General features: G+C 33.9%; 2 protein-coding genes across 2 annotated transcripts in view; one reads left to right on the forward strand and one right to left on the reverse strand.

Annotated features, from left to right (window-relative positions):
• Nucleotides 1-3111, reverse strand: part of LOC107859843 (protein S-acyltransferase 10) — an 8307-nt gene extending 5196 nt beyond the window's left edge. The window contains exons 1-5 of the mRNA XM_016704971.2: nucleotides 2740-3111; nucleotides 2534-2648; nucleotides 1758-1832; nucleotides 1557-1628; nucleotides 1260-1397 (exon numbers count right to left, since the gene is read on the reverse strand). Coding sequence (XP_016560457.1) covers nucleotides 1260-1397; nucleotides 1557-1628; nucleotides 1758-1832; nucleotides 2534-2648; nucleotides 2740-2836 — 497 coding nt within the window. The 5' untranslated portion in view covers nucleotides 2837-3111. The remainder of the gene's footprint in view (nucleotides 1-1259; nucleotides 1398-1556; nucleotides 1629-1757; nucleotides 1833-2533; nucleotides 2649-2739) is intronic.
• A 1467-nt stretch (nucleotides 3112-4578) lies between these two features.
• LOC107861307 (GDSL esterase/lipase At5g33370) lies at nucleotides 4579-7016 on the forward strand. The gene is made up of 5 exons (XM_016706650.2): nucleotides 4579-5104; nucleotides 5480-5628; nucleotides 5737-5961; nucleotides 6051-6300; nucleotides 6528-7016. Exons 1-5 carry the CDS (start codon nucleotides 4843-4845, stop codon nucleotides 6755-6757), a joined length of 1116 nt encoding a protein of 371 aa, XP_016562136.1. The 5' UTR covers nucleotides 4579-4842; the 3' UTR covers nucleotides 6758-7016.
• Nucleotides 7017-12055: the final 5039 nt, after the last annotated feature.

Raw genomic sequence — 12055 nt, forward strand, 5'->3', positions numbered from 1 at the left:
AGAAATTAACCTTCGGTTTTATGGTTGATACCTTAACAGGATCAACTCCTTGAGGATTTAATTGATTAATCCAATCCTCTCTTTAAGTTCGAAAGAATTAAAGTGTAACCATCTTCTAGCATTGAGAAACAATTAGATGGATACACCTTGGAGACCATAATCCTGGTTTACTAAATCTCATTGATTTTATTTTGCAAATTAATCACTAGCTCATGCACAAACAATCTTTGTCACCAATATAAACCCCCTTTACTTTGGGAAACTTTTGATTACTAGTTAATTAACAATCATAAAGCTTAGTTAACACCATATTCTCTGTGGATTAGACCCCAACATAGTTGGGTTATATATTTGACAACGACCGCTTACACTCTTTTAGGAGAGTTGTAATTTGGACGTATCAATAAGTTAAGCATGAAGTATTTACAATGCATCTCTAACTACTTCCAAAAGTGATAAAATAGCAAGGATGGTTATTTGACATAAATTCATGTGGGAACTGATGACGGCTTCCAAATAAATGTCATTTAGTTTCACATCATAATCCAGCTAATATAAGTATTTTGAGAGGGAGATTACCAAACTTGATGCTGGAGCACTTGTATTACATGACTAATGATCTAATAGCAACACGTCTCAGCATAAGTTTTTATAATACTTGAATACATTTTCCTTTGTCAACGAATGAAAGATTAGACATTTCAGAACATTCTTAGGAAATTACACAGGGTTGTTACAACTTCTCCCCTCCATATAAAAACTACTACATGCTGCAGTTAGCCAATTCATCCAAATATACCAAATAGCCAATTGGTGGTACCTTATGATGCTGGGATGCTTTCTATATCTCAAATTATTAACAATTTTCTTCCGAATCTCACAGTTATATAAGCATCACATGTGAAATGGATAATCAGCGGCAACAGCTTTGCCATCATCATAAGTTGCTCCCCATATCCTAATCTTTAAGTGGGAAAAGATGGCTCCCTATATCATCCCCGTCCAACAAGCATAACAACAACAACATACCCACTCCAACAAGCATCATGAAATATAATTCATAAAGAAAATTTCAAATGATTGAATCAAACCTTTCCTTGGTACATAAACAATTTAAGGTAACCTGAACCAAAATGTAAAACGAAACTAGATGAACCAAATAGTACTATGGTAGAGGCTGCAAAATGGTCAGAAAACAATGCATCTGTTTTAGAGATAACAAGAACAGCATAAACAAGCATTATTCAAGGCATCCCTACCTAAGAGATGTTCCACTAGGATACATATCCATCACTAGCTTTGTCCACGCCATTGTACCACTGCCTAGAAGATTCCTTCCTATCTGGTTCTTGTCAATTGTAATAACTACATCGCCGTTTTTGCTTGAAGCAGGCTGTCTTTGCTTGATCATTTTACATCAAAACAGCCAGAAAAGAATAGCAATTAGATAATCCTGAAGAGCCCTCCACATATTTACACTTTAATATTTCACAGATATGCCAGGAAAATTCAGTAATTTACTTTCCATGTAACAACCAGAAAGGAAATTCTCTTACTTTGAGGTCATTGATGCCCTGTTACGTGATGCATCTGCCTCATTGACAGCCCTCATTGCATCAAGAACATAGCTACATGTTCAATAGAAAATTTAACTAAGCACATAATGCAACTTTACTAATCCTTCATAGAAGTAGCATTGTAGCGTATAAAAAATAAAAATAGCCTGTAAATAAAAAAGAAAGTGTGCATGAAATTACCCAGGAGAAGAACCTGAAGTAATGAAGTACTGAACCAGTGTAGCAGCAAACAGGATCAAATAAACAGCTGTGTACCTTGAAGATAAGGAAGAGGGTATCAACCATTTTACCAAAAACACATAATAAAAGTGGAATCTCTACAAAAGCATTAAAAATGATCAAGACAGGACTATTTTGTTCACCACTTGAATCAGAGACTTATTTGAAAAGGATTATATCAATTTATTGTTTATCTTTTTTTGTGAGATTATCCAAACATAGAAAGGCGTTCATTACTTTTAGATAGACTAAAAAGTAAATACTACATAGTATCACATAAAACAGAAAAAGGGAGTATACTTTAGCGAGAACCATAATACAGGCATTGGACAATTTTCTCTACCAAGCTGAAGGGCATTTCTTCATAATCTACGATTCTAACTTTTTTATAAAATGCACTGTGTTATGGTTTTTACTAAAATATAACATGACGATCAATTCCATCATATGTTAGCTGCTAATATATTAGACGAACCAAACAATGAAGTATAAGTGAGAGCAAATTATTAGGTGAACAAAGACTCATTGTTTGCACTGTATTATCGGTATTTCATCTCATATCAATCAACTCCTTCATAAGTTAGCTTCTAATTCCTAAACAAAGACTCATTGTTTGCACTGTATTATTGGTTTTGCTCTCACATCATCAATTCCCTCATAATTTAGCTGCTAATTCTGAAGAAGAAGAAGAAAAAGACTCAACCTTTTCCCCTAATAAGTAAAGTGAGAACAAATACCATGGCTCTTGTTTAGTTTTGTGAATCAAATCTTTGTCAAAGACAAATACAACTCCCACATAGATCAAGTGCAGCATCACCAACGCTATTCTCAAGCAAAAAGTGGACCTCCGAGCTAAAAATTAATCAAAAAACTCAAATTAAACTAGGGCGTTGGAAATTCCTTACTCAAAATACATAAAAATTAGATGAATTGAAATAGTTACCGGGATCGGAGAGACATGGAAAAAAGTGGAGACAGTGGTCGGATAAACGATCTAAAGTGTCGCGTGAGTGGCCGGTGCCGCCGCATAACGCTCCCATTTTTCCTTCTTTGAAAAATTCATTCACTATATAACACTTGTTTCTTCAATAAACATTCCTCCCCTCCGTCTCCGTCGCCGTCGTCGGCTATACAATTTACGCGGCGGTCTGAATATACAACTCCTAAGTGCTTTTTTCAGTTTAGACTGGACTTACCGGGGAGTTGAAAAATTGGAAACAACAAATATAAAGAGAGAGAGAGAGACGGGGGATATATTGTAGAGAGAGAAAGAATTCGGGTTAAGTCCAGAAGTTGCCCGACATTTGGATCAAAGATATTGAAATAACGAATCAGACCCTTAACTTTCCTAAATGCGACACTTGGCTCCCTCACTCTATGAATTAGGGGCAGGTTTTTTGTCCCTTTTGACCACCAAATTTTGCTGATTTTGAAATGGAAAAATAAATAAATAAAAGAGTAATATAATTTGTATTTGAATTTTGATGTTCTAAGAGTACTACTTTTGTGTTCTTTAATCAGAAATATGGTAATTAATTTTGTGTGAGTTTGTTAACACTGGCTACCCAAGTAAAATATTTTGAAATAATTAAATACTTTATTTTAAATAGAATCATGGAAATTAATTATTTGATGAAACTAACAAGAAATCACTATTTTAAATGAGGTTATGAGGTGGAAGCTTAGTGCATCGGACTGTCCAACTTCAACAAATCAATTTTTTTTTTTCTTTTTTCCTGTAAAACAAAGGAAGCCTTTAGAAAATTTGATTTAGTGTAGTAATTTTGACAAGTGAATTCTTATATATTAATTAATCAATTTAGCTCTTATCATCTACAAATTGCGTTGAAGCTTACTCTTCTTTTAATTCTCCTGTTTTCTTGCCCTTTTCTTACTTTTCTTTCTTTTATGTTTGTAAATGTTTCTCCATCAAGGTGTAATGAAATAATCATTTTACTTCAAAAAACAATGATGAGAAAACGGATCTGAACTTCACATTAATTTAGCACATGCTTTTAGTGGTTTTAATTAAGAAACTAATAAAATGAAAGATGCAATTGGTGGAGGATATTCTATTCGATACTATTGTGGACATGATGGTGATTAGCTAGAAATTAAGGGAATATACTCTTAGTAAAACTGAAAAGGATGTTGTACATCGTTGTTTTTCTTAACGATACTAGAAGCAATACTAATTCAGACAAGTAATTAAGTAGTAATAATTAACACCATCTTGTTCATGTCGCCGCGGCTACAGTTAATCAACTCTTAGAAGAATCTTCTTTGTACTATATTGGAGCATATTATTAATACGTCACGTAATTAATTAATAATGTCCTTATTCATCAAACTAATATCCCTATGCTAGTTTGTCGTCTGTTATTCAACTGGGAATGGGCGGGGAGTATCTTAATTATTTAACAACTTTATTTTAAATACTAATTAAGTGGTCCTATTATACTAACATGTCGCAATTCAACGTCGCAAGTATGACCTTCCGGGTAATTTTTATTTCTGACGCAATTCACACATATATATTTTAGTTACTTTAATATGTTTGTAATATTTTTGAGGCTTTATTATTGTATATATTGCTATAGCTGATGGATATATTTTAGTCATTTTAATGTGACAAAAAATTGTTACTTATTTGATTTTACTATTACAGCGAGCGTAATTATCAATAAGAAAGTAAAATCAATTCAAAATGCTTTCCATGAAAAAAAATTACTCAACTTTATTGCATACATATATATATATTGTATAATCACAGTAAGATCATAAACTCCAAAGCATATATATCTAATATGTAGTTATAGGAGCTCTTATGCAAGTAGATTTAATTTTTGCAAGGTAAACCAACTGGCCTAAGGTTGATGATGTCAGAATATTCTTCCATATTGAATACGGCAACTTTCAACCTTTTGCTCATGTCTATTTCTTCCAAACTTAGTTATAAATTAGTTCTAAAATTTAGCAAGATATTGAACTGAGAGAAAGAAAAAAAAGAGAATATATTCAAAAAATTTAAGCTCTCAAATTAAACATGGTGAATCTAAGAGATCTTCTCTTACGATATAGCGTTATGATTTTCATGTTACATTTTATTTGGTCATCAAATAATAAATTGGTCATAGCAGATGTATCGGCTATTTTTATATTTGGCGATTCGACCGTAGATGTTGGAACTAATAATTATTTAAATGGAAGTCTTGCTACAGCAAACAAACCTTATTATGGAATTGATTATCCACACCACACTGCTACTGGAAGGTTTAGCAATGGCTTTAACCCTGCTGACTACATCGGTATGTATATCCATATTAATTATTCCCTTTCTAATTAAACTAAGCACTCTAATTACACCTTTTTTAATAATCGATCTTCTATATACGTAAATTTTATATCAAAAAGACTTGAAGAATTAATTTTATATCGAAAATTAAGTAGTTAATTTGACATTCGTAACTTGTTGGGGATGGTATAATATACTAAACCTCCCTTACTAAGATAACATTTTATCCTCCTTACTTGCACTTTATTTTCTGAGGTTTTATTACATAATAAAATATTGAGACGTGATGTTTTAACAAAAATTAAGTAGTTTTAAGTACATAGTTATACATCTATATATATCTTTTATGGCAATTGTCTGACAAAGAAATTCAATGATGATTGTTTAGCAAGGTACTTGGGTAATTATAAGAAAAGCCCGTCAGCTTTTTTAGCCTTGGTTCAAAAAACTTCAACATTTAAGAGTAGCATATCACGTGGTGTCAACTTTGCATCAGGAGGATCTGGAATTCTTGATGATACTGGAAATCGTGGATTTGTGAGATCTCAAAAATACACATATATACTTCTTATTCATCTATGCATTTGTATATTTATATATATATATTAAGATGAGAGTTAATTTAATAACTAATCGATCTTACAGCATAATGTAGTATCACTTACTCGACAAATAGAACAATTTCAAACAGTACGTGGGAACATCACAGAAATATTGGGAGATGTCAAAGCTTCAAAGCTGATTGCAAATGCGTTCTACCTTATAAGTGTGGGAAGCAATGATTTCTTCGATCAGTTTCGTTATAATTACAATATATCTGCAGCTGAACTTATCTTTGATCTCACTGATACCTTTGCCAATCAATTACAGGTCATAATATTTTTTTTCTTATCTCGAGTATATACACTCTTAACATTATGGATTTAACTTCACATGGTTTATGGATATTGTAAATGCAGAATTTATATAATTTAGGTGCAAGGAAATTTGGAATTTTTGGGATCCCTCCGATTGGATGTTGTCCGGCAATACGTGCTGTAACGCCTGGTGGTGCCTGTAACGAGACACTTAATAGTTATGCTCAAATATTTTACAACGCAACATTCAACTTGCTGCAACATTTCAGCTCAGCAAATCCAGAAATGAATTTTTCACTTGGAAATTCTTTCTTGATGACAAAGGGTGTCATTGATAATGCAGCTGCATCAGGTAAATATTACTCTTATAGATTAACTTTAATCAGTTTTCAGATCAAATCAAAGAATAGTGGATGCAAAATAGTACTTAATTTATTCCAATTAGTATCTTTATTATATTAGTAATAGCTACTAATTTTCTTAACACACATCATGTGTCAATATATTTAAAATTGAGTACGTGAAATTAGTAGAGGTAAACGCAAATTGAGTAATTGGTTGCTCCGTCTGATGGCTTAGGTTTCGTAGAAGTTAAAGAAGCGTGCTGTGGTACAGGACCTTTCAAAGGAATCGATAAATGTACCCAAAAATCTGATCTTTGCAAGAAAAGGGATGAATATTTGTTCTGGGATAGGTTTCACCCAACTCAGAAAGCAGCTAAAATGGCAGCTTTGACACTTCTTTATGCAACTGGACAGGAATTTGTAATACCTATCAACTTCTCTACATTGGCAACTATTCAGCACTGAAATTATACCTACTATACGTAACCAAAAGCAAGTTAAGAAAAATAAAATAGCTAGTTAGCACGGAATGTTCTTCAATTATCAATAAATTTGATTTTGATCTACATGAAAAGTAGATTATTTTGTTCGTTTTGTATAAATAATACATGGGCTTTTGTCTAATATTGTAATAGCAAATGTTACTGACGCTATATACTTGACAAAAGCAGCATATATATATTTGGTCTATTCCATCTATATCATGCTTAGTTTTCTTGTTTAACTATCGGATCCTTGTTCTACGTTTCTAGTGCTGATAAACAATATGTCAAATAGTTTGAACGCACTAATTAATTGGTAACATTTGATGGCTAGAAAGGCGCCATGCACTAGTATTTAATTTGCAAATGTTAAATCAACAAAAATATTGATAGGGAATGTGAAGTTATTTTATTGGGACAAAGTATAGGGAAGACTAAAGAATTTTGAAACTGGCGGCCCAAAATAAGATGCAGAAATTTTTGAGCTATAAATCATATCATTAAGGAAAAAATAAAAAAATTAAATTAAACTAATCTAAAGATAAAAAAAATTGTCATTTTTTAAGGCAAACTAAACAGAACAGGAGAAAAAACTGAGGGAATATAATTTCTTGTATTACCAGTTTAAGCCCAATCCACTCAGAGTCATTTGGTTGTAAACAAGTTACATCAGGATTAGAGTATAAAAATTAAATAATAATCAGTTTTTCAATTTATGATTTTTGACTTATTTTTATTATTTTTTGCTTAAAAACAAATTCTTAAAAAAAATTTATATTTTACCCAAACACTACAAAAATGAAAGTGATTAAACTTATTTTGACTTTGAAATAAGGCAATGCTGTTAAACTTATTTTGACTTGAAATAAGACAATGCTGTTAAAACTTATTTTGATTTGAAAACACCTATAATAAGGCAATGCTGTTAAACTTATTTTGATTTGAAAACAGGTATGATAAGGCAATGTTGTACATTAACGCTACCAAATCCTAATCAAAACGCCTAGAGAAGCCGAGCATGGACAGTGCAACTCTGATCCCCGTGGTCCGATCTTCCGAAAGAACTTGTCGAGAGGATAGGTAAATGCCTCGACACCTACATTGACGTCCTTAGCTTTCGTGCAGTCTGCACAACATGGTGTTCATCGCGTCCTCTTTACAAAATCTCTCCTCCTTTACCTCTCAAACTACAAGTCCCCATCATCCCCCACGACACGCACACTTACCGTTGCGATAATATATCCTGATTTTTATCTAATCGAAGCACTGTTTATCTTTTCCAACCACTTGATGATCATGGAGCTTGCGTTAATGCTGATGATCCTGCGTCTTCTAGATCAGGCTGGTTGGTGAAGTTCATGCAAACAGTAGATGGAAAATTTTGGATTGTGAATCCACTATGCCACAAAAAGATCCACGTTTCGTTAGAGGATGTGACTTATAACGAATTGAATTTGCTAAACTTCCGCATTACTCAAGTTTGCAAATCTTCTCTTGTCCAATATTTCGACCGGCTAAGACCTTATTTCCAAGAGAAGCACAGTTTATTAGGAGAACATCGCGATGCAAATCATCTTCTTCGCAAAGTTCGATTCTTCGCTTAATGAGACCAAGGTAGCTCCCAGGTTGCACAATTTTGGTGTTTGGAAGTGAAGAAACGACTTGTAGAATCCAGTCGACAATTGTTTCTGGTTGATATGTTTTTTGATGTATTAGTTTTTCTGGCAATGCCACTGAAATTAAAATGTATGCCTAGATGAACAAAAGCATGAGTGGACTTATGTGTATGCATTAGGTGATCAAATTTTCTTCTCTGGTGATGACTGTTGTTTCTCTGTTTCTTCAAAAGACTTTGGTGATCAGTGCCCAGGGAATTGCATTTATTATACAAACAGATCTAAATACATAGACATCTCGCGGGAGAACAGTGAACATCGCTGTGGTTGGTATAACCAACTTGGTAACCACTTTAGTAACCTATTTAGTCTAACAATATCTTTTGGCTTTCCTCCAATTAGCAGCAATGATGGTAGAAAATCAGGTGGTCTTAGTGAAGAACTGGTACAGAAATATAAAGGATTACATGGTCATAACACAGATGTGTTTACCATCGAAGACGGGAAGATTGGACCACACTATCCTTCCTTGACTATGCAGATATTTTCTGGCCACCACCACCTTGGCTTAATCGTCAGGCTAAGGCAATTAAACAGTTGCTGAGTCGTGACATGTAGATCCTACTCCAATTTATATCTCCCGTTTAGCCTTAATTTGCGTTTGATTTCAATTTGTTTCTTGTATTGGTACTGGCTTTAATTTGCTGGTCCACTTTCTGTTTTTCCTTGCTTTGTTAAATTGATATGCTATTCTTATATATGTACATCGACTTCGAAAATTAGCTGGACTAAAATTAATCAGGTCATAATTCAATCAAACTTTGAATTAAAAGGGACAAACAAGTTTTTCAATTAATTGAGGGTCCTTCAAGTTTTAAAAATTAGGTAAAAGAGACAAAAAAAAATTCAATATTTTTTTTTTAACATTTTCACTCCAACAACTAAAGAGGTTGTTTCAACAACTATCAAAGTTGGTTAATAACTTTGTAAAGTTGTTTGACAACTGTGCAAGTTGTTGGACATGAGACAACTAATGCAGTTGTCGAACAACTGTCCTAGTTGTTTAAGCGACTTTATTTCATCTAACTTAATAATATTGTGGGACCTACTTATCCCTTTTTTTAATTAAAAACTTGAGAGGGTCTTTGAACTCATTTTTCTCAATTTTTACTAAATTTAAATATTTTTATTTGTTTTTATGTAATTTACTTAATTACTTACAAAATAAAACTAATAAAAACTTCTTATATACACACACTAACATGCTGGCTAAAAATTAGTTAAATATTTTGACAAGGACTTCAATTTGGACTACAATTCTTGGCTCGAGTTAACTTTTACATGTGCTGGATTTTGACCGGTCCGTATTGATTGATTTTAATAAATAAGGGGTTATTAAACAGTAAATTCTTACCTAGACTGAATATTTACATCAAGATAATATTAATTTATTACAGTTAAATTATTTAATAAATTGAGAATATGTGTTAATAAATATCATCCATTTATTGACTAAGTATATTGTAATTAGATACATGCTAAATACACGACAACCTCTAAAATTTGTGAGCAAACTTTATTTAGTCATTTAAACTATTATTTATTTTAATTGAGCAGATGAACACATGATAAAATATTTTAATAAACACTTCAGATCCAAATTTTGAATTTTTTTATGTGTTTTCAAAAGTCTATTAAATAGTTAAGTTAATCACATAAAATATTTCATTGTCTTTAATTATACACATCTACCTCATTAGAAAACGTTTGAAGCTTTAACGGCTCATGGAGATGAATGTGTCTAACTAAAGTAGATGACATATTTCGTGTGATTAACTTAACTACCTAATAGACTTTTGCGAATATACACAGAACTGTTTTATAAATTTGAATCGAAGGATCAAATTGAAACTTTATCATGCACTTAAATGCTAATTGAAATATATTATAGTTTAAATATCTAAATGAAATTAAATTACAAATTTAAGAAGCGTATTAAGATTAGATATATATTATATATATTCAGAGTAATATTACTAAATTAAACAACAACAACATACCAGTGAGTTCCCACCAAGTGGGGTCTGAGAGGTTAAAATGTACGCAGTCCATACCACTACCTCCGAAGAAGTAGAGAGGTCGTTTCCGATAGACCCCCGACTCAAGATACAGAAACTGTAGATAAGGATCGTAGTAAAACATGAACATGGAACATGCAACAGGAACCAGGAAACAAGATGAAATAACAGAAATAAGGCACCCACAAAGTAGTACAATACACCAACCAACCGTAGGCACCCACCTCTCCAACCAACTTAACTAAAGACCCCATCCCATGAGCAAAGTCCTACAGCCACTATCAAGGTACCCCAAAGTGCACCTAACTACTTGCTACGACTCACCTCCACACACTAACCTTCGATCTACCCTAATCCAAGTTCTCCAGACTTTTCTATCTAGGGTCATGTCCTCAGTAAGCTGTACCAATTCCAAGTCCTATCTAATCACCTCCCTTCAGTATTTCTTCCCCCCATCTCTACTCCAACAGAAACTATCCAAATCCAACCTCTCGGACCTCCGAATTGGGGCATTCGTACCCCTTCTAATCACATGCCCAAACCATCTCAACCGCACCTCCCGCATTTTGTCCTCCACCGAGGTCACTCCTAGCTTCGCTCGAATAACCTCATTCCTAACCACGTCACCCCTAGTAAGTCTACACATCCAACGCAACATTGTCATTTCTGTCACTTTCAATTTATGAATGTGAGATTTCTTGACCGACCAACACTCTGCACCATACAACATGGCTGTACAGACTGCTACTCTGTAGAATTTGCCTTTTAGCTTATAAGGCACCTTCTTATCACACAACACTCTTGAGCCAAGTCTCCATTTTATTCACCCCATCGCAATACGATGCGTGACATCCTCATAAATCTCTCCATTACGTACCCTGAATCATAGACCCAAGGTATCTAAAACCATCCCTTCTATAAACAACCTGCGAATTCAACTTCACTACCACCTCATCCTCTTAGGTCACGTCGCTGAACTTACATTCTAATTACTCCATCTTGGTCCTACTCAATATGAACCCTTTAGACTTCAGGGTTTGTCTCCACACCTCCAATTTATCATTAACACCTCTCCGGGTCCCATCAATCAAGACTATATCATCCGCAAAAAGCATACACCATGAAACCTCTCCTTGAATATGTCGCATCAAAACATCCATCACAACGGTAAAAAGAAACGGACTAAGTGTTGATCCCTGGTGCAACCTTGTCAAAATAGAGAAATGCTTTGAATCCCCTCCCACTGTCCTCACCCGATTCTTCGATCCATCATACATGTCTTTAATCGCTCTGATGTATGCCATCAGCACCCCTCTAGCCTCCAAGCATGTCCAAAGCACCTCCCTAGAAACTTTGTCGTATGCCTTCTCCAGGTCGATGAAAACCATGTGGAGATCCCTCTTTCTCTCCCTATACATCTCCATTAGTCTCCACACCAGGTGAATTGCCTCTATCGTCGAAGCGTTCGGGCATAAACCCAAACTGATTCTCTGAAATAGACACACTCCTTCTCAACCTCCGCTCAACCACTCTCTCCCAAATCTTCATAGTATAACTCAATAACTTAATTCCCCTGTAGTTATTGCA

This window comes from Capsicum annuum, chromosome 2 (genome assembly GCF_002878395.1).
Source record: "Capsicum annuum cultivar UCD-10X-F1 chromosome 2, UCD10Xv1.1, whole genome shotgun sequence".
In the NCBI taxonomy this organism is placed as follows: domain Eukaryota; kingdom Viridiplantae; phylum Streptophyta; class Magnoliopsida; order Solanales; family Solanaceae; genus Capsicum; species Capsicum annuum.

What these genes read in the sequence shown, in the direction of transcription:
- LOC107861307 (XM_016706650.2), top strand. Translation starts at nt 4,843, where the DNA reads ATGGTGAATCTAAGAGATCTTCTCTTACGATATAGCGTTATGATTTTC. An exon ending in TAACCCTGCTGACTACATCG is followed by an intron (nt 5,105 to 5,479) that starts GTATGTATATCC and finishes ATGATTGTTTAG; the next exon opens with CAAGGTACTTGGGTAATTAT. An exon ending in CCTTTGCCAATCAATTACAG is followed by an intron (nt 5,962 to 6,050) that starts GTCATAATATTT and finishes TTGTAAATGCAG; the next exon opens with AATTTATATAATTTAGGTGC.